General features: G+C 49.9%; 1 protein-coding gene across 6 annotated transcripts in view; it reads right to left on the bottom strand.

The window, feature by feature from the left end:
• The window catches only part of LRRC20 (leucine rich repeat containing 20), a 260,366-nt gene that overhangs the window by 176,705 nt on the left and 62,439 nt on the right, over window positions 1-21,222 (bottom strand). For 3 of the 6 annotated variants that reach the window (XM_025184483.2, XM_006122779.4, XM_006122780.4), the window contains exon 3: window positions 19,703-19,852. The exons of the other annotated variants lie outside the window; for them this stretch is intronic. In XM_025184483.2, the coding sequence (XP_025040268.2) occupies window positions 19,703-19,852 (150 nt within the window). The remainder of the gene's footprint in view (window positions 1-19,702; window positions 19,853-21,222) is intronic. 6 annotated transcript variants of the gene reach the window in all.

Raw genomic sequence — 21,222 nt, 5'->3', positions numbered from 1 at the left:
CTCTGGTCACACCAGGAGTCTCCACTGCTTTCTTCCTGTAGAGCTCTCAAAGTCCCAGCCAAAGGAGAAGGGCTTCTCGCACGTGGTCAGTTTTGCAAGCCCTCTGCAAGAGACCAGGACCCGGGGTAGAAATGAGTGACCCCAGTGCTCCCTTAGGCTCTCCAATGGCTGCCAGCACTTTTGCTGCTCCTACATCTGCCACTGCACGGGGATGCAGGAGAACTCCGAGCCGGACTGATGAGGAGATCCTGGACCTCATCAAGGTGTGAGGGGAGGAGTACAATATCCAGGATCTTCAAATTAGGAAAAGGAACGTGGATATCTAAGGCCAGATCACTGCCAGCCTGGCCGAGAAAGGGCAAACCAGGACTCCTGACTAATGTTGTATGAAAACAAAAGATCTGGAGCAGGCCTACCACAAAGCCAGGGAGCAAAGGCGGGGGCAGCACTGCACACCTGCCGCTACTATGAGTGGTTTGATGCCATCCTGGGAGGAGAGCCAGTCACCTCCCCAGCTGTCGTCATCAAGTCCAGCCAGCACACACCCAGCATCAGCCTGCAGAAGGAAGAGGAGGAGGAGGCCAGCCAGGCGACCATGCCCACCATCTGCTCCTCACTTAGAGCCGGTCCTCCCTCCCAGGACATCTCCCAGGCTTCCGAAGAACCCGAGAAGGGCACATCAGGTGAGTTCTCTACCTTTCCTTATCTACATGTGGTAGCAAGCAATGGACTGCAAGGGCTCTCTTGGCCTACTCAACTTGGGGGTCACACAACATGTGACCTGTTCATGTGTGTGCACATGAAGCACCAGTCCAGAGCACACAGCCCTATGACGTGCTCACACAGGAACCCCTCATTTGTTCTCATAAGAGTCCTGAAGAGGGCTGCCTTATTCCAACCACTGTAGTGGTACACCTTCCCATGACAAGCCACCACTAAGCAGTCTGAGGTATTGGAACCACACAGCAGTGCCACACACAGCACAGGGCCATGCCCGCACTGGGGCAGCAACTACTCCCAAACAAACGTGGTGATGTGGAGAAGACTGATATCATGCATGGGAACTTTCCAGGAAGAGGATGAGAACCCAGGAGCACTCTCTCTGGCAAGTGGTGTCAGCCGCACACACCTCCCCTAAAACCCTATCCCTCCTGCTGGCAGGGACAGAAGTTCTCTCTCTGTGCCAGTGCTGGACCTGGTGCATGTGGGACACAGAAGGAAGCCAAGTCACCCCATTCCCTTCTCCTGCCTGCAGGCTCCTGGCCTCGTAAGCACCTTCCCATTTGTTTGTCTCCAGGATGTGGGTGTTGCGATGATCATCTGTGCCCCTGCTGGAAAGTGCCCATTGTCTAGGCAACACAGTGTCTTCTGAGATGACTGCCCTTGTAACTTTTCTTCACAGCTGGAACAGCTGCAAGCTTGACACATCCCCCACCTCCCACTCCATCTACCCAACTGAACGGGATCCACAAGCAAAAATGTACCTGAGCAGAGCTCACACAGGAGCAGATGGCCTCCCTGCAGTCCCTCATCCATGCAGTCCCCCCACCCCCTCTTCCCCACTTGCTGCCTCTGTATCCTACCAGCCTGAGCTCGTGTCTCTCCACTAGAAGTGGCATTCCACAGTGTCCAGGGGATTGAGGGGCATGCACAGCAACAGGAGTGTCAGTACTTGGCTGAGCAGGGCCTGCGGGCCACGCTGGGGTTTGTCCTCCTCATCCTCGTTCTCGTCCTGCTGGAGCAACATGCAGGCAGTTTGGAAGTACCCATGCCATGAGAGGCAGCACGAGACCTGTGACCCTGGCACTGCTTTACAGCATCTCTGGCTCCATGGTGTGAGTGGGAGGCAATGGAGGAGTGACTTGAGATGCAGCCATAGAGAGGAGCCCCTGTAAGCACGCGTCGCAGACTGCAGGATCAAGCAGCCACAGGAAGTATCCGCCCTCCCCAGAGTGCTTCTGGGGGCTCTAAGTCCAAGGTGGGCTCTGTTCAATATGGATGTTCTATTTCAGACGAATTCGAACTAATTTTGAGGCTTCCCAAAATGAGGACACACTAGTTCAAATTTGTTAAATGAAGAGATCTGAAGTCAAATGTAGTAATTTCGCAATAGTTTCCTAGGGTAGACATGGCCGTAAAGTCAGACACCAAGCTACTGAAATAAGTTATGAAGTTGCTCTGAAAGCTGACACTGACTTGGGACAAATCTAGCTACTTACATGGTTTCCATCGCTCTAGCTTCTGAACGTTTCCCTGGTTAGAAATAATTTTTCTTCTTCTTCAGTCTCTAGGAGAAAGTCTTTAATTATTTCATTGGAGTTTGGGGTTTATGTTGTTTCCCAAGTTACATGGCACTGGCAGTGCAGCACAGTGCCTTGTCCCAGCCTAGTGGGATGCAACTGCACTCTCAAAAGCAATGAAAGACTTCAAAAGGAAACCAGGAAATCATCTTCAGCTGAAAGGATGTAGGAGAGTTGAGAGAATAACTCTCTCTTATGGTTACACAATCCTGATGATCAGAATCACAGAGCTGGTGATAGTTTCCTCTTTCCACCACCCCCAACAACTCAGGGCCGATTACAGGGGGAAATACTGAAATGCATCAAAACACTTAGCTGTATGCCCGATTGTTTGCCGCCTGAGCCTGGTAAGTGTAATTCTGTCTGATTCACATCTTTCTGCTGCCCCATCATGGTGTTGTCTGAGCCCCTGTATTCTCATGGCCGATGAGAAATCTTCTTTCTGGTGAACTGACTGGTTTTTTTCAGCTACTGAGGTATGCCTCAGAGTGAAACAGTGAGCTTGCCATTTATCTAATAGGAGTCCTGGGTAAGACAGGTAATCAGTAATAGAAGGAGCTCACTAGGGAATGCAGCACTGGCTCTTGTTCAGATTCTCCTATTATGCATCTGCTGGCCAGTTACTCTGATGGAATAAAAACATCTCTGCTTACCAGCCCTTTCCTCCCCAGAGCATCAATAAAGCCAATAAATATGCAGGTTTATGGCATAATTAAAGCCTCTTTTCATTTTAACTGACAAACACCATGGGCAACAAGAAACATATGTACTACTTTTTGTCAATAACTGTATTTGCTCTTCAGACAGATTAATTTTCTTTACTCTGTAGTAATTAAATGTTTCACCTATCACTCGTGAACACTTTGATGAATGGATTGGAAGGCAATCTAGTTTCACTACGACCTCTGTAATCCACTGAAATGCTATTACATAATGCTCTACAGTAGGGGCAGGCAGTACGGCCCCTGGGTCGGATCCAGCCCTCCAAGCCACCAGATCTGGCCTGCAGCAGCCTCTGTCAGGCTCCCTGCCTATTCTGTCCCCACTCTGTGCTCAGAGCAGTTCTCTGAATGCTGTCAATCCGGGAAGAGGAGAGGAGAGAACATTTGTGTGCTACCCATGCCCCCAGCAAAATTTTGCAGCTCCCATTGGTTGGTTTCTGGCCAATGGGAGCTGCTTGTTTCTAGGATAGGCAGCACGTGACGTATCCTTCCCGTCATCCAGGCTTGCAGTGTTCAGACTCACCCATACATGGCCGCTGCAGCCAGTCCAGTGGCATGGAAGGCAGGGACCCTGGCTGAGGAACCAGCTAAGCTGCCCAGCTGCCTTTGGCATCCCAGTTCCTCCTTCCCCCATGTAAGCCAAATCCTTTTCACCCCTGTCCCTGCACCCATAAACCTTCCCAGACCTTCTATCTCAATCCTGTATGCCCAGTCACAACACAAATCTCTGCACCTCCTCTTGCACTCCTGCCCCAGGTTACAACTCCCTCCCAAACTCTGCACCCCCTCTTACACTCCTCCTCCAGGTCACAACCCCTTCCCAAATCCTGCACCACCTCCTCCACCCAGTGTTCTGCCCCAGGTCACAACTCCTCCTTCAACCAAACTCCCTCCCAGATCCTTCCAGCACCCCATTTTCTTACCCCAAACTCCCTTCTACTCCCAACTTCCATCCCAGACCCCACATTTCCTTCATTAATACCATGGAAAAGTACAGTCATTGACCACTTACCAAATTCTTGGAGTGGCCTCCTAATCAAAAATTATTGCCCACCCCTGTTTCACAGTATGTCTCTCATAAATACAGAAGATCATTCTTCATTTCCTACAGTAACAATATATTAAGGGTGTTTCTTTTCTTTTCTGAGCCACTTTTGGAAGGACATAGATTTCTCCAAAGCTCTATGATAAAACACAACTTTAGTTTGTTTGATGACTAATAAGAACTGATAAAATTCAGAGGTCCCTAATGACATAATTCAGTACTTGCAGAGTTGAACAATACATTGTAGGAGTGGGAGGAATAGTGTGTGTGTGTGTGTGTGTGTGTGTGTGTGTGTGTGTGTGTGTGTGTGTGTGTGTGTGTGTGTGTAAATTTTGAAATGAGAGCATCTCGGGAAAGCAGAGAGTAAAGGAAGGCTGCTCCAGAGGGCAAGAGCTTCAAAGGAGAAGGCTCTTTCAAAAGAAGTGGCTGTAAACTCATTAATTACTGGCCAACTTTCTGCCCTTTCACACAGAGAGGGGAAGAGATCCTATGAATTTGCATGAGCTTGCATCATGGTGTACTTTTGACACTGAGCCTGATCGGCACAACCTCGGAACGTGAGTATGCAAATGAAGCCCGGGATATTTAAATCTCAGGCTCATTTGCACTTCCGAAGTGCTTGATTTGCATCCCTCTTTTGGCAGAGGGATGCAGTCTAGACGTAGCCATAGAGGCAGCAAGGGGGGTGGGGAACTCGACTAGTCAACCGACTATCCAATAAGCAAAGCAAATGCTTAACGGATAGTCGACTAGTTTAACATCCTTAGTAGGAATTAGTAGGAAACCTGCTTTAGTGCCCCTGCTACACTGCTGACTGGGAACCACTCCCTTCTACCCCAGCCCTGACCCACCCACCCACCCAAAATCCAGAGCTTCCTCGGATATGCCAAAGCTCGCATACAGGCAGTCCCCGACTTACATGGATCCGACTTACGTCGGATCCCTAGATACGAACGGGGTGAGGCAACTCCCGCACATGCGCAGCAGCATTCCCGGGGCTCGCTCACCTGGGTCCTAGGATCCTCCTCCTCCTCGGGCCGGCTCTGACTGGGGTCCCGCAGAGCTGCCGGGCAGAGGAAAAGTGCCTCCCCCTGCCAGCAACAGGCTGCCCCCTCCCCTGAGCAACAGGCTGCCGAACAGACAAAAGCAGCCTCTCTGCCCCTCCTCCCCTCTATACATGCCGGGCTCCCGGAGCGCAGCAGCGTCCCTGGGGCTCGCTCACCTGGGTCCTAGAATCCACCTCCTCCTCCTCTTCGGCCGGCTCCAACTGGCCTCTGCCTGCAGCAGCTGGCCACAGGGACAGGGATCCCGCAGAGCTGCCGGGCAGAGGAAAAGTGCCTCCCCACGCCCGCTGCCCCCCCCCCCCGCGGCCTCGCATCCTGCACGCCTCCCCCCTCCCCCCCTGCCAGCAACAGGCTGCCCCCTCCCCTGAGCAACAGGCTGCCGAACAGCAGACAAAAGCAGCCTCTCCGCCCCTCCTCCCCCTATACATGCTGGGCTCCCTGGGCAAACAAAGACTCCACCAAAACAAACAAAGTGCTGGCCTCATTGTGTTAGCAAAAAAAGGACCCTCCTCCTAGAACCCTGGGTGGTGTGTGGAAATAAAGCTATTAGCTCAAAGCATGGTGCAGAGCTGTTTGGTATTTGATGAGTTACTCCTTTAGTCCTGAGTTTGTCACAGGGACAGAAATAGATGTGAAATCTTCTGAACAGGGGAACAGACAGCAAAACAAACATTAGAGGGGAGTTAACCTTTCCCTATGCTATCCAAAACTAAAAAAAAATTTTGGCTAGAGTTTCCCCTACAATATGTACCAGTTCCGACTTACATACAAATTCAACTTAAGAACAAACCTACAGTCCCTATCTTGTACGTAACCCAGGGACTGCCTGTACTTAGCTCTGCCCCAGAGCTCATACACTTAGTCAAATTGCATTGGGTCACCGGCATCAACAACTGTCTTTAACTGGGTCATGAGAAAAAAAGTTTGAAAACTACTGCCCTAGATGAAACCAAGGTTACCGACAGTGAAAGTTAAAAGGAGGGACTGAGCTGAGGAGGAGGAAAATAGAGAAGGCAGAGGAGTATCTGAGCATGATTTTCTTGCACAAGCTCTCTTATAGGACACTGTCAAGTTAGGGCTAGACTACCTATCCCATGGCAGTGGTGGGGAAATCTCTGAAAGGAAGCTGTTGCACAGGACACCCCTTCACTGCCTGGCATACATATACCCTTTCCAGTCAGAGGGATGTGGCCCCAACTCAAAAGGCCAGGAGATGCACCTCCAAATTACAGTCCCATGCTGCATCATCTTTTCTAAGCCCAGCAGAGGCAGATGGTACAAGAAACACATGTGCTTTTCTCATTCCTGCCCCACAGTCTTTTTTGCATATTTTTCTCTGCTTAGAGAATTAATGTAGATGAGGCACTTTCATTAAATGTTCAAAGCACTGCAGTGTTCATGGTGCAAGAACTGCAGGAGGTTGTATTTGCTTTACTTTTAAAAAGGGAACTTTCCACTGACATTTTTAAAGATCAAGGAAACACTTCTCTTGGTTTTAGCTTCTGGGAGAACTGTTTACACAAAACTAACACTGGGGGCGAATTTGACTTTGTCTCTTTCAATCCTGGGAAAATAAACATAAAAAGCACATCAACCTGTTCTACCCACAGAAAAAAAAATGTTTTGCCCTTACCTACGTGACCCTGAACTAGATTCAATATGGCACACAGACTGCAGAACTTTAAAAGGTGATCTGAGACTATTATATATGATGGATTAATAGCATTCCCAGACCAACACTGTCACCTTTCAACTTCCATCAAAATCACATTCTTCTGAGGGAAAATAAATACAAAATGAAGTTCGATACACTATCACTTAGAATCCATCTGATATCTATACAAATTTCCCTGCAACTGGAAAAGTTATAAAAATGTGAAATTCAACAGGCTATTGTACTTCTGCCTCTTTTCCACCCTTTTATCATCATCACAGGTATGCATCTCCACTGATGCAGAAACTTATTCAGGAACCACAGGATTTTAGGAAAGCAAATAAACAAGAAGCAGTTGCTCGCTCTTGCCTACTTTCCCTGGCATACAATGACAGCACAGTTAAACTGAACTGCTTCTCTGTCATAAAATGACAGAGATTATACTTTGGTTTTCAATTCTCCATTGCATTTACCGTCTTTTAGCATATATAACTTGCAGGTTATACACGTTTTTACAAACCCTGCCCCCCCCATCCCCATGGGGTATACGTGTCCACGGAGTATACAAGTTTATTTTTACTCACCTGTGCTGCACTCTCTGCTCCTCCCGCCTGGAAGAGGGTGGGTTGTGCCTGGCTGCGGCTGCGTGGAGCCTGAGCGCGAGTGCGGCTCCCCTCCCACAGGCCGGCCAGCTCGCCTGCGCTGCGCTCTACGTTCCCCCTGCCCGGAGGAGGGTGGGTTGTGTCTGGTTGCGGCTGCGCGGAGCCTGGGCACAAGTGCGGCTCCCCTCCTGCAGGCCAGCCAGCTCACCTGCCCCGTGCTCTATGTTCCCCCCGCTGGCAGTAGTTGGCTCCCTAACAGAAGATGCGGTTTATCCTGGTATGTGCAATTACTTTAAAGTAGCGTATATAACCCACAAGTGAGACACATCCGCGGGTTATCTAAAACTTTTTTTATACATCCAGGAAAAACCATGGATTATGCACAGGTGTGGGTTATACATGCTAATTTATGGTAACTGCCATCTCACTTTTACTATAAAAATTCACAAAACATATTTGAACAGGACCAGGGTTATCATACATCTGGGTTTTCCTGGAAATGACCTCTTTTTTGGTCCTCTTATCTCTGGGCAGATTTTTGAAAGACAAACAAATGTGCCAAGATTTGGAATTGCCATGCTTACTTTTGTGCGGCTGTCAGAGCTGAACGGCTGGAAAGTGGCAGCTGCTGGTCAGCCACCCTGCTCCAAAAGTAGCACCCACCACCATCAGCAGCACAGAAGTAAAGGTGAGATGCAGTGGTACAGCCACCCTTGGTGCTGCACTGATGCTGGAGGCAATGCAGCCTACCAAGCTGGACAGCTGGAGAGTGGCTGTTGCTGTACCACCCCTCTCGCCGGCAGTGCCCTACTACTGAAATGTAGTAACCCTAAACAGGACACCTTATATTTACAACATTGCAAATGATTTGTAATCATCAGAAGTTGTTCCAGTAGTTAATTTATTAACTCAGGCTTTGGGTCATCATGTTAAACAATGTGAGGGAATTATCAGCAGGGGTGATGTGTGTAGGGGGCAAGGAGGCACGTAACCCCCCCATGTCATTGCAGGAGGGGCAAGGGGTCAAAGGGTCTGGGCTGCATGAGGAGCTAGTGGGAGGGGGCTGGCACTTGCAGCAGGGGTCAGGTTCCTGCGTCCTCACCAGCAGTGGCGGGGGGAAGTGGAGCAACGGGGCTCCACTCCTCCAGCTTCCATTCGGGGGAGGGGTGGGACCACCCCCTGCACTCGCCGGTGGGAAGTGGAGCAACACGGCTGGGAGCCAGGGGAGCAAAGTGAGGTAGGATTGCATCACTCCACTTCCCTCCATCACTGCTAGTGAGGAGGGGCCCTGCCCCTGCAGCTTGGTCCTCACTAATGGCCTGGTCCGCATCGGGGGAGCAGGCTTAGGAGAAGAGCAGGGCGGGGCAGAGCAGAGGCAGTGAAGGAGGGGGGAGGAGCAGGGGTAGGGCTTAGGAGCACAGTCAAGGCTCTCTCCCAAGATGGAGGTGGCACAGGCAGGAGTCACTTGGGTGGGGTTCTTAAACTGTGGATTGGGAACCCAAAATGGGTCCCAGCCATCTTTTAATGGAGTTGCCAGCTGGCTTAGACTTGCTGGGAACTGGAGATGAAGCTAGCGCCTGGGCCCCACAGTTTGGGGCCAAAGCTGAAGCCTGATTACCACTGCCCAGAGCGTCAGCCCTGGAGGGTGGGTCTTGGGTTACAGAGGGCAGTGAGGCTTAGGCAGGCTGAAGCTTCAGTCCCCCTTCTGGGTTATTATGGTTGCCAGAAGGGGGTTGCCGTGCACTTAAGTTTGAGGACCGCTGCTCCATATCTTAGTTACACTCTTCCTTGAAAGTAAACAGCAATTTACTTCTGTCTTGTTCCATGTTCAGTCAGCCAAACCTCTCCCTCTCCGTGCCTTGCAGCTTTGCATGCAGACTGTCTCCACGAACCGATCAGATGTGCCGAAGCAGAATGAGCAGAGGAGCAGATCTAACATTCCCTTCATGTGAATGCTTCCAGCTGCTATGAGACTGATGAACTAATGTTACAGACATTCTCTCTCCAAAGCATTAATGTTATGTATGAATAACACCACTAGGAATACATTAGTGTGATAGTGCAGAGCACAGAGTGTAAAGAACTATTACCTATACATGCTAAATATTATATGAAGAAGGCTAATTAGCCAGTAGTCCATATCAAGAGACTGCATTCTGGATCCAGAAGCATCACATCAACTTGTACCTCTTTTTCCACTTTCTATATTCAATTGTATCCAGATTCCCTTCCTTTCTTTTGAACTTGTTTCTCAATGCCTCCGTACGCATAGTGAAGAAGCAGGACACATAATTATACTCCTCACCCTAAAGTAGGCAGTTATTTGGTACCAAGTCCCTGACCACCCAACTGGTATTAGAGAATCAAAGGAAATAGATTCCTTTGTAGGCAAGAGGATTTGTGATTTATCTACCATAACTAAACGGCTTCGGGCTAAGGAGGCAATCTAATCATTTGACCACTAGGGGCAAAATAATCTCTCACTTAAACCAGTGTAAACTACCAGCGTTAACTCTAGATTTACAGTACAGTTGTCCTTCGACGTCTGAGCTGTATAATGATGAGACTAAATCCACATAGGTCAGAACTCAGCCAAAGCATTCTAGACAGCCATTTAATCTGTTCCATATTACTGTCCAGAATATGTAATTACATGATACTTGTCCTTTGGGGTTGCTGGGCATACTGCCTTCAGTCTCATGTCTCTGAATATATCTTGGAGATCCATCATGACATAAGATCAAGAATAATAGCACAGCTCTTCCTGTTTTGCCCCTGCTCTATCCTGTTCTTCAAAAAACAAAAATCCCTCACAAAATAAAATCAAATATGCCACTGAGATAAATCTGTGTGTTGTTTTCAAAGATCTGTTTGCTTGCTTTTGTCAAACCAAACCTCTTCAGCCAAACAGTGTCCTATATGATGCTAGGGGGAGAGGGAGGAAAATAAAATTGTATTTTATATATAAGTTTTTCCTGCCAGATGTCAGAATGTTGCTGCCAGGTGTCAGACTCTCAGGGTGTATCTACACTTCAGCTACGTCAATTGCATAGATTATTTCGAAATAGCTTATTTCAAAATTGGGAGCGTCTTCACAGCACTTATTTTGAAATACAGGCAGTCCCCGGGTTACGTACAAGATAGCGACTGTAGGTTTGTTCTTAAGTTGAATTTGTATGTAAGTCGGAACTGGTACATATTGTACCCCAGGTGTCCCTGATTCAGCCGCTGCTGAAACTGACCAGCAGCTGACTACAGGAAGCCCGAGACAGAGCTGCTTTGCCCCGGGCTTCCTGGAATCAGCCGCTGATCAGTTTCAGCAGCAGCTGACTTGGGGACACCTGGGGTAGAGCAGCTGGGGTGCTGCCGGGTTGGTCCCGCCGCACCAAGGGTCGGCGCTACCAGACCAACCCGGCAGCGCCCCAGCTGCTCTGTCCCCGGCGTCCAGATTCAGCCGCTGTTGAAACTGACCAGCAGCGGCTGAATCGGACACGCCTGGGGCAGAGCAGCTGGAGTGCTGCTGGGTTTGTCTGGTAGCGTCGACCCTTGGCGCGGCGGGACCAACCCGGCAGCACCCCAGCTGCTCTTGGGGACGCCTGGGGCAGAGCAGCTGGGGTGCTGCTGGGTTGGTCCCGCAGCGCCGCACCTCGGCGCTGCGGGGCAGCACCCCAGCTGCTCTACCCCAGGTGTCCCCAAGTCAGCTGCTGCTGAAACTGATCAGCGGCTGATTCCAGGAAGCCCGGGGCAGAGCAGCTCTGCCTCGGGCTTCCTGTAGTCAGTCACTGGTCAGTTTCAGCAGCGGCTGACTTGGGGACGCCTGGGGCAGAGCAACTGGGGTGCTGCTGGGTTGCTCCAGTAGCGCCGCTCCTCGGCGCTACTGGAGCAACTCAGCAGCACCCAAGCTGCTCTGACCCAGGCGTCTTGGGCAGAAAAGCCTAGTCTGCTGGGGGCGGAGGGGGCACTAGCTGCGCCCGCCACCCCCAGCAGACCACAGAGACGGGGAGCAAAGCCTCGGAAGCCGCCCACAGCAGGACAGCCCAGGCACGTCTGGGCTATCCCGCTGCGGGCGTCCTCTGCGGCTTTGCTCCGCGGCTCCCTGGTCTGACCAGCAGACCAGGGAGACAGGGAGCAGCTTTTCTCGCCCCGGAGGACGCAGGCGGCGGGACCCCGGCTCATCTGGGCGTCCCGCCGCTCCCGTCCTCCAGGGCGAGAAAAGCCCCGTTCGTAACTGCGGATCCGACATAAGTCGGATCCGCGTAACTCGGGGACTGCCTGCATAATTAATTTTTACATAAGAATGGTCATACTGGGTCAGACCAGTGGTCCATATAGCCCGGTATCCTGTCTTCTGGTCAAGGCCAGGTGCTTCAGAGGGAATGAACAGAACAGGTAATCAAGGGATCCATCCCCTGTTGCCCATTCCCAGCTTCTGGAAACAGGCTGGGACACACAGAGCATGGTATTGCATCCCTCCCCATCCTGGCTAATAGTCACTGATGAACCTATTCTCCAGGAACTTATCTAGTTCTTTTTTTAATCCTGTTATAGTTTTGGTCTTCACAGCATCCCCTGGCAAAGAGTTCCACGGGTTCACTTTATGTTGTGTGAAGAAGTACTTCCTTTTGTTTTCTTAAAACCTGCTGCCTATTAATGTAATAGAATCATAGAATACTAGGACTGGAAGGGACCTTGAGAGGTCATCAAGTCCAGGCCTCTGCCCTCGTGGCAGGACCAAATACTGTCTAGACCATCCCTGATAGACAAGTAGGCAAGTAGGAATAAGAGATCCTCCGGAATAGGGCTCTATTCCGGAGGATCGCGCCAGTCTGGACGCTCTTTTCCGGCTTTTCCCCAAGCCGGAAAAAAAGCGGTGGCCATGTTTATTTAAATCCCGCGGGGGATATTTAAATCCCCCGCGGATGTCCCTATTCCAAAGTTAGAAATTAGCATGCCTCTTCCGAAGAAGGGGCCAGTCTAGACGTAGTCTATCAGAAACTCAGAAACTCAGCTGACACACAGCGGCCCCTGACCCCCCCAGCTGTGCTTCCCGCTCCCCCTTCCTCCCAGTCCCCCCTTCCTCCCAGCCAGCGCCGCTGCACCCCCCCACCCCCCGCCAACTCTGCTTCCCGCTCCCCCTTCCTGCGAGCCAGCGCTGCTGCACTCCCGGCCACCTTCGCGGCCCCCGCTCTCCCCCCAGCTGTACTTCCCGCCCCCCCCTTACTCCTGGCCAGCCCTGCCCCCTTCCAGCCAGTCCCCCCCCCCCGATATCCCACGGCCAGCCCCGTTCCACCCGCCCCGCCCCCCATGACCAGCCATGCTTCCTGTTGGCCCCCCCATATCCCCCCGTTAGCTGTTTCCAGCCCCCCCTCATGTGGCCAGCACCGCTCCCTTCCTGGCTGGGCCACATCCCCAATGAAGCATGGCAGTGGGAGGGGTCGGGGGCCGTGGCACTGGCCAGGAGGAAGGGGGGGTGGGAAGTAAAGCTAGGGGGGGATCGGAGACCGGGGGTCTGGAGGAAGGAGGGCGGGAAGCAGAGCTGGGGGGGATCAGGGAGGCTGGCCGGGAGGAGGGGGGGGGGCCGGAGGAAGGGTGGCAGGAAGCACACCTGGCAGGGAGGGGAGGTGCAGCCACTGGCCGCAGCCGGAGTCCAACAGGCCGCGCCCCTGGCAGGCACTACCTCTAGTTGCTAGTAGAAGCTGGGCGGGGGCAGGGGGAGTGGCTGGGAGGCGGGGCCACGATTGGCGCTGGGAGCCTCTGGTTGTGTGCAGAAGCCAGGCGGGGGGAGTGGCTGGGAGTCTCAGTCCCCGCCTCGCCCCGCCCTGCCCGGCTTTTGCACGCAACCACAGGGCTCCCAGCGCCAATCGTGGCCCCGCCTCCCGGTCGCTCTCCCACCCCTGCCAAGCTTCCATCCAGAAATTCAGAAAATACCGGACATTGCACATGTCCAGTATTTTCTGAATTTTTCTACCAGACAGAGGGCGCAAATACCAGACTGTCCGGTAGAAAACTGGACACCTGGCAACCCTACCAGCAGCTGGGGGGAGAGCCAGGTATGACCTTTCCCAGGCCCCCCTCTGCGACTGTCAGGGAATGGGGAAGAGCTACGGCCTGGGGAAGGGGAGGGGGACAGCAGGCACTGGAAGGGGGCAAGAGCCAGGGCAGCCTCATGGCTGGTGGCAGCAGGGAAGAGCCGGACCAGCTGCAGTGTTGGCCTGGCCTAACCCCCTGGTAGTCGGAGGGAGAGAGCTGGGCTGACGACAGCCCAGGCCTGCCTCAGCTCGGTCCAGCCTCCCGGTAGCTGGGGTGAAGGGAGAGCTGGGGCTGGCCCAGCTTCAGGGGAGCCCAGCAGCTTAGGGGAGACCCGGGACAGGCCAGGGCTTCCACGCCTCAGCCTGGCTCTTTCCCGGTGGCTTGCGGGAGAGCCGGGGCTACCTACCCCCAGAGAGAGGGATTGGTGAGAGTAGTGAGCAAGGGGCACAGACCTCTAGTACTTTAAAAAAAATCCTTCAGTTAAAGGCCTGAGCAACACCAGGTACATCTGCTAGTTTAAAATAAAGATGCAAGCAATAGCAACTGCTTTCTTAACTACATTTCTTCAGCAGTGTGGGACAGAACTAGCTGCAGAAAAGGAACTGGATTCATTCTTCTAGCCTGGGAAAGAAAGGACAGACAGCTGAGATACCAGCACTGTCTTGTGACTTGTGCGTCTGTCTGGGGCAGCACTGACAAAGGAAGTGAGCAGCAAAATCCATGATGCAGAGATGGGCCAGGGACATTTGTACCTGAAACTGAACTTTCTCTTGGTTCAAGCATGTTTGGAAGAGGGTTATTTATCCTTCCAGGTCTATTTCTAGCACAAAATGTCAGCCCATCAATAATCCATACTGGAGCCAACAGGCCACCTGTTCCACTCAAACAAGCAACTAAGCCAGCACACAAACAACTCCAGCTCTCCCTTTGCATTCAAATAATCCCCTGACAGAATCTTATTGTGCTCTTGGGTGCAAATTGGTTGGAAAGAGGTGCTTTCCCACCCCCTGAACTCCTGCACAAGGGGAAATTGTGTTCTATTTACTATGAATTTTCATTCTAGCATTATGTCAGTTTTCACTCTGTAGTGTTCCTTGTCTCCATGGCAACTAGAGGCAGAGCAAATCTTTTCCTGAGCCTGGGCTTATCACCACTCTTCAGGAAGAACTCACCATTATAGCTTCCAAAGCTTGGGGGGGAGGGGGGGACGGGAAAGCTAGCAACACAAAAGTTTATAAGTACACTAAAACCTCTGTACTCCGGGTGTCCCTAATCTGTGAACACCAGTGGTACCAAGGAGAAAGCAGTTTTCCATGCTGCTGCTGCTCCCCTCCATTTGGGGGGAACGGAAGCATGCACAGCTGCTTCCCCTGCTGCTCCCACAACAGCGGGAAGTGTGGAACTACGTGTGACCCTGAGAGTGGGGAGGCAGGTAAGAGCCCCTTACCCACCCTTTCATGCCCAGAAGCTGCAGCACCCTCCCTGGCGCGGCAAAACCTTTACTCTGGCACGCACTGTTTCCCAGGGTTGCTGGATTAAAGACGTTCCAGTGTACTATTCAACTCAAACTATCTGCCACACAGCCTTGACAAAGTGTAAAGATTTTCTGGAAGAACGCTTTCTTCCCCTTTAAACTACTTAACGAGTGAGAAATATCCAGAAAAGAGCCCTTCACATAATGCACTCCCCCAAGGAAGGATCAGACTGACACTGAATTATAGACATGCAGGACTGGAAGTGTACGCCTACACAGCAGGGCTAAAGTCAAATTAAGCTATGCAACTTCAGCTACATCAACTGCATAGCTGAAGTCGAAATAGCTTAATTCAGCTTTTGGCGCTGTCTTCCTTCCACTGCACTTACTCCTTATGAAATGAGGGTTACAGAAGTTGGAGTAAGAAGTCCTCCAACTCGCCATTATTTCGAAATAATGGCTTGCAGTGTAGATGCCTGTTATTCCAAAATAATGCTGCTGTATATACATACCCAAAGGGACCTGGATAGATCATCTAGACTAATCCCCTATGTGATGGAGTGCACTCACCCCTTTGGGGTTTTCCTGGAGTGTTGACAAACACACTGACATTCTCCTCCTTGCTCTCTGGGTATGGTGACCATATTTTCTGAACCAAAATTAGGGACACATTAGCCACGCGCCTGACCCCCATTAGTTGTGCAGAGAGGGCACCGGTAGAGCCAGAACATTCCCTGCTCTGCAGCACTCCTGCTGGGCTCTGCGGGGTCTCTGCTGGGACTCCGGCAGCAGCTCCAAGGAGCACCTCACTGGCTGCGACCAGCGCCCTTCCCCCTCTGGCAGAGGTGGCAGCCACCTGTGGGTGGAGAAGGCCGGGCTGGGGGGGGGGGGAAGGGCATGCCAGACAGCAGCGTGTGCTGCATGGGAGCTTGGCGGTCTGGAAACTACACACCACCAACAGCAGCCCTGGGTGCCCGCGCAAAGCAGCAAGGGAGCCACTTACGTGTGGGGTGGAGGCAGGGCGTTGCTGCTGTGCCGCGCTAGCACTGGGTGTGTGCGAGGGTGTCCCGGAGAGGGGGGGGAAATGGCAGTGCCATTTGTAGCTGGATCCCAATGGGTTTTCTGGGACCTTTATCAGGACACTAGGACAGCACCTTTAAATCCGGGACAGTCCCAGAAAAAGGGGGGATGTATGATCACAGTATCTCTGTGACCTGTCCTGCGGGGCCAGATCTCTTCCTCTTCCCAGCCAAGGCACAGAGCCGAGAACACTGCCCTCCCCCCTAAAGATCAATATAGACACTGAACCTCTTCACGTCTGAGGAGAATGCAGTTTTGGGCACAGCTTTCAGGAAACCCACTCCCCAAATGGGACCCAAATAAATCATTCAGGTAAGCCCCCTTAACGATGAAAGGAGGATGTACACCCTGATTGCTCCCCCAGGTAACAATTATTTACATTGGGCTTGATAGTAAATAAAAGTGATTTGATTAAGTACAAGCAGTAGGATTTAAGTGGTTGCAAATGAAAACAGGCAGAGCAAAGTGAATTACAAACTGAAAATAAGAAAATAAGAAATAGTTGTCTCACACACTCAAGCTTATTGCAAACTCACCCAAACACTGTTCTTATTTTAGCTAACCCTCCAAGCTAGGGAAGATCTTTTCTCTCTGGGGTCTCTCATTCATTCTTTTGAAAGTGACAGGCGAGCCAAAGACAAACTTTGCATCCTAAATAGCCTATTTCCTGACAACTTTGCATCCTAAATAGCCTATTTCCTGAATAGGCAGGAATTCTGTTTCTATCCTTCCATGGAAAACTATCTGGTCAGGCCCTTCCAGTTAGGGAAAACACATGTTTTACTAAGAACAATCACTGCTAAGACTTAAAGGGGCTGTTTACAAGTGATCACCCAAACACTGAGGAAAACACCCTTGATGGCTTTAATTTGCACATTTAAAACAATAAACCATTCCATGTTCCATGTTTCTAACTTTTCATACAAGAGTGATACATACGCTGAAATAAGATCTACAGATCCAGCAGATCGTGACATTAAAATTGATAGGTCACATGAGACATTTTGTCCAAAGCATCTTCAAGTTATGGATATTTGTATCCATAAGTCATTTTCATAAAGCATGGGGGACTGTCACAACCCGCACTGAGGCAGGACTAAATATGATCTCTACAAGGGATAGGCAACCAGGTGCAGTTGCTAGGATTAGCCTCTAGTAGGCCACCAGCACTTTCTTTACCTGCGCATCCACAGGTATGGGTGCTCACAGCTCCTGTTGACTGCGGTTTGCGGTTCTCAGCCAATTGGAGCTGTGGGAAGTAGCGGCCCGGCCTGTACCACTTCCCACAGCTTCTATTGGCCAGTAATAGTGACCCACGGCCAAGAGGAGCAGCAAGCAGCCGTTATCTTTTAAACCATTTTTTAGATAACCTCTGCTTTTGAATTTTTTTCCCCACACCTTTTTAGTTTTCCAACTGAAGCTGGATGCAAAAAAATTAATCAACAGGCTTACAATCAAGCTTGTGATAACCTCAAAAGTCTAGGTCATCTAAAAACCCTAACAGCCATGAAATCAAACCCCTATTTATGCTTAAGGCTGGAAGCTTTGCTGAGGATTTGAGGTATCTTGTTCAAAATCCCAGCTGTTGTTATTTTTCCTCCTCTCTAGAGATCTAGAGGGGAGACTTCCATGAAAGGTTTTAAGACTTTCTACTGCCCTTTTTAAGTACAGACTGTGCTCAACATCATTCACTGGTCCCTGGGCCAAACCCCCGAGACTACAAATGGGGAGGGTTTCTGCAAGGGGCACAGTATGCTTCCAGACAGACTGAAAGGACAGTCTGCAGACTTGTAACCTGCATTATCTCCATGAAAATAAGAGTAGCCACTTTATGGACTCTAATGGGACTCCTGAAAGAGGAGAAGAGGTAAGCCCAACTCTTAGGGAAGAGAACTTGAATCACATCACCAACACTGACTGCTGCCGGGAATGGACTGAGTGGAGCCAACTGCACAAAGAGAGACATGAGCTAGCACCATTAAGGACAAACAAGTCACTGCTATCAAAAAGGTCACAGAGGCCAACACCATTCATGGCACCTGAGACCTTGCACCTAAAACAGCAAGTGGGAAGGGGGTAAATTTTGTGGACGTCTTAACTACCTCAGCACAGCCCAGGCATATGTGATAGGTAGGAGCAGGACTGTTTTCTTCCTGGTTATTATGGGAGGAGACCTTGCCTTCTCCTGAAATTGAGAAGGCTCCAGGATGGGTGACAGGTGAACACCACTCATGGAGGTGGCTAGTCCCTGGCATCTCCCCCTCTGTCCAAGGTCCCACCCCCTGCTGTCTTCCCTCCCCCACGTGCTCCCATCAAACTTTTCTCAAGGGGTGGCAAGGCCTTATCCCTACCACCACATGAAAACAGAATTCCTGGGGCTTGCTGTCCTTCACCCTACTCACAGGGCCAGAAGAATTGTTTTCCATTTAGCAGTTTTGAGAAGGAAAACACCAAAGCCAGTGAAGAAACAGACATTTAATTAAAAATTGTTCAAAGATCCTGTGAAATTTCTGCTTCAGAGGAAGCCCTGGAGTCTGGCACATATGCTGCTTGGAGGCATAAAATTCTAGGAGTGCTTCCTGCATTACAATCCTAAACCCAGTTTTAGATCTGTTCCTTCTCTTGTTACCATGAAGACTGGGAATGCCCAATTGTTTTTTGGCCTCTGTGTCCAAAATGGAGGAGACTGAGAATTAAATTATAACTACTAACCTCCCTTAGCTCTGAATAAAAAGAGACAGCTGACAAGTCAGCACTAATTCTTTAAACTGTTTAATGAACTGCTCTGAATAGAGATAAACTTTTATTAACCTTCTTTGAAAATTGAATTGCAGGAGCTCTAATGAACTGACGGAAGGTTGTCTGGTTTCCCTATAGTTGCTATACATTTCCCAGTTTCTTCTACTAAAATGTTGGTACCTTAGTTATTTCCTATAGCAATACTCTTCTGAGTCCCATCATCTCCTATTACCAGGGCTCGACAATTAGTGTAATCTACTCGTCCGTGGTAGCCCCTTCTGACCTGATTTTAAATAGATGTAACTAACTTGTCACCTCAAAAAAGTTAATTGAATTTTAGCTGACTGACAAAAACCTATTAAGTGCAGGATGGCAACATATAAGCTTTCCACCCAACTCTGCCAATGGACCTCAGTCTTGACCTGCAGTTTTTCCCACTATTGAAGTCCTGTGACACCACAGAGCATTGTCAATTCACCACCTCTCTATTGAGATACAGAACAATCTGTATTCTTATGTACAGGCACATTATCAAGATACAAAACCAGATTCTAATCTCTTTTACAGAAGTGCAAATTAAGAGTTACACCATTTATGTCAATAAGTTATAGGACTGCAATGATAACTTAAGGCAGTCAGCTCTTAATATCATGTCTCACATTAGGGATTTCTGAAAGCCAAGTTTATTTTGTGAAAGAACGGCTCCCAACTTACTAGATGGAGATTGTAATATAGCATGGATGAAGAAATAAGGAAAAAATGTTGTGTTCCATTTAGCCCAAGCTTGCAACAGAATGGTGCACTGAATAGTGTTGATGCAGAATCACAAATAGAGCTGCAAACACGTGTGTCAAAAACTTTGTGTTATAGGCATATAGCAAGAAACAGATCTATCCTGTCCGTCCGTCCCCCCCCCCCCCCCCCCCCGTCTTCCTCCACTTCCTGCCCCTCCCCCTTTTTTTGTGGTGGGTACTTCTGAGACTCACTCCTACCTCTCATCTGGCTGAAAGTGGTGATGAATTTGCTGGTCACAGACTTGAGTTCATTATTGGCTAGAGTGATGAGATGTATCCCTTCAGTGACATTCCTCATGACTTTGTAAATGCCAATAGGGAACATCATCAGCTTGCAGTCAGCCAAATCTGTAGTGAAACAAATTGAAAAAGACAAACATGCAGAGCAGGATAGCGTACTCAGAATGGCTTCAAGTAACTACCATGTTCACATATTTTATTCTATTAATTAAAAAACAACATAAGAAGAGACAAATTGTCAAGCTTCTAAAGTTACTGGTGCATTATCAATATACATTGCTCAGGGGACATATTTTACTGAGAGGAGTTCAAAATCATAGGTGCTGGGAATGCTACCACACCTCCTGGCTTGAAGTGGTTTCCATTATATACAGAGTTTACAGTTTGGTTTAATAGGTCTCAGAATTCCCACTAAAAAGTTGATCCAGTGCCCCTGCTCAAGATGATGCAACAAGATTTTTACAGCCTACAGTTTGCCCAGAGATATGAGAGTATTCGTTTTTGCTCTGAGGATGTTATTTCTCTGCCCCATCAACTTTTTAACAAGGAGAGTGACATTTTATCAGAGGGCCTTTTCCCCACCCAAAACCCTAGTTTGTATTCTTGTTGGAATTACTCTCATCAGACATTACAATGATCTAAAATTCCTAGGATGCAAGAACCCCCAATCACTCCCTCTCCTGCCCACGACATGCCCCCCCCATTCCTGAATAGAGCCACCTCCAAGGTTTGGCACAGAACTTGTCCTCTGGCTCCTGCAGGGAACTTCTTGCTCCAGCCCCTTGCACAGGGGGCACATGTAGCTGCTTTGTGGCTCCATGGCCGCAGCACAAAGGAACTGCAGGGCAGCCATGATGTAGGCCCAGAGTGGAGCGATGGAACAGAAACAAGGGAGATACACACAGCATACACAAACTGTACAATCAACTTCTGGTACAAAGCAGTTGTCTTTGGTCGGTCTGTAGCAATGATTATCATTCTTGCTGAAAGCTCTGCAGTCTACAGCACACCACTTAACTTACATGTGGCCAGGCAGATAGGAGCAAGGGGAGCAACTGTTGCTGAGAGATAGAAACCCAGTCCCCTTACATGTAGGGGCAAGCATCACCCCTACTGGCCCAGGGAAGTGCCAGTAAGGATGGCTGCACCCGAGCAGGGCAGATTATTTTTCAACTAAGGTGCCTATGGGAATCCTGTAGATAAAGGCTGCAATGGGCATGTAATGAAGTAGAAACTCCTCAGCCATCCTGTCCATACTCCTCCCTGATCAACAGCCACCCACTTTTGGGCTTGCACTGGCTGTCTGCAGGCAACGTTGCTGCTCCAGAGTATAACTGTAGCCTCTCATTGGCAGAAGTGTAAACGAGAAGAGATTATTTCTGTAAGCAGGGTCTGAATCAATGCTTCCATTACAGCCAGCTGGAATGAGAAAGAAAACCTGGGTGGCTACGTCTAGACTGGCATGATTTTCCGCAAAT

Source organism: Pelodiscus sinensis, chromosome 8 (genome assembly GCF_049634645.1).
Source record: "Pelodiscus sinensis isolate JC-2024 chromosome 8, ASM4963464v1, whole genome shotgun sequence".
NCBI classification, from domain to species: Eukaryota; Metazoa; Chordata; order Testudines; family Trionychidae; genus Pelodiscus; species Pelodiscus sinensis.
This window is presented reverse-complemented; position numbering and strand designations above follow the sequence as displayed.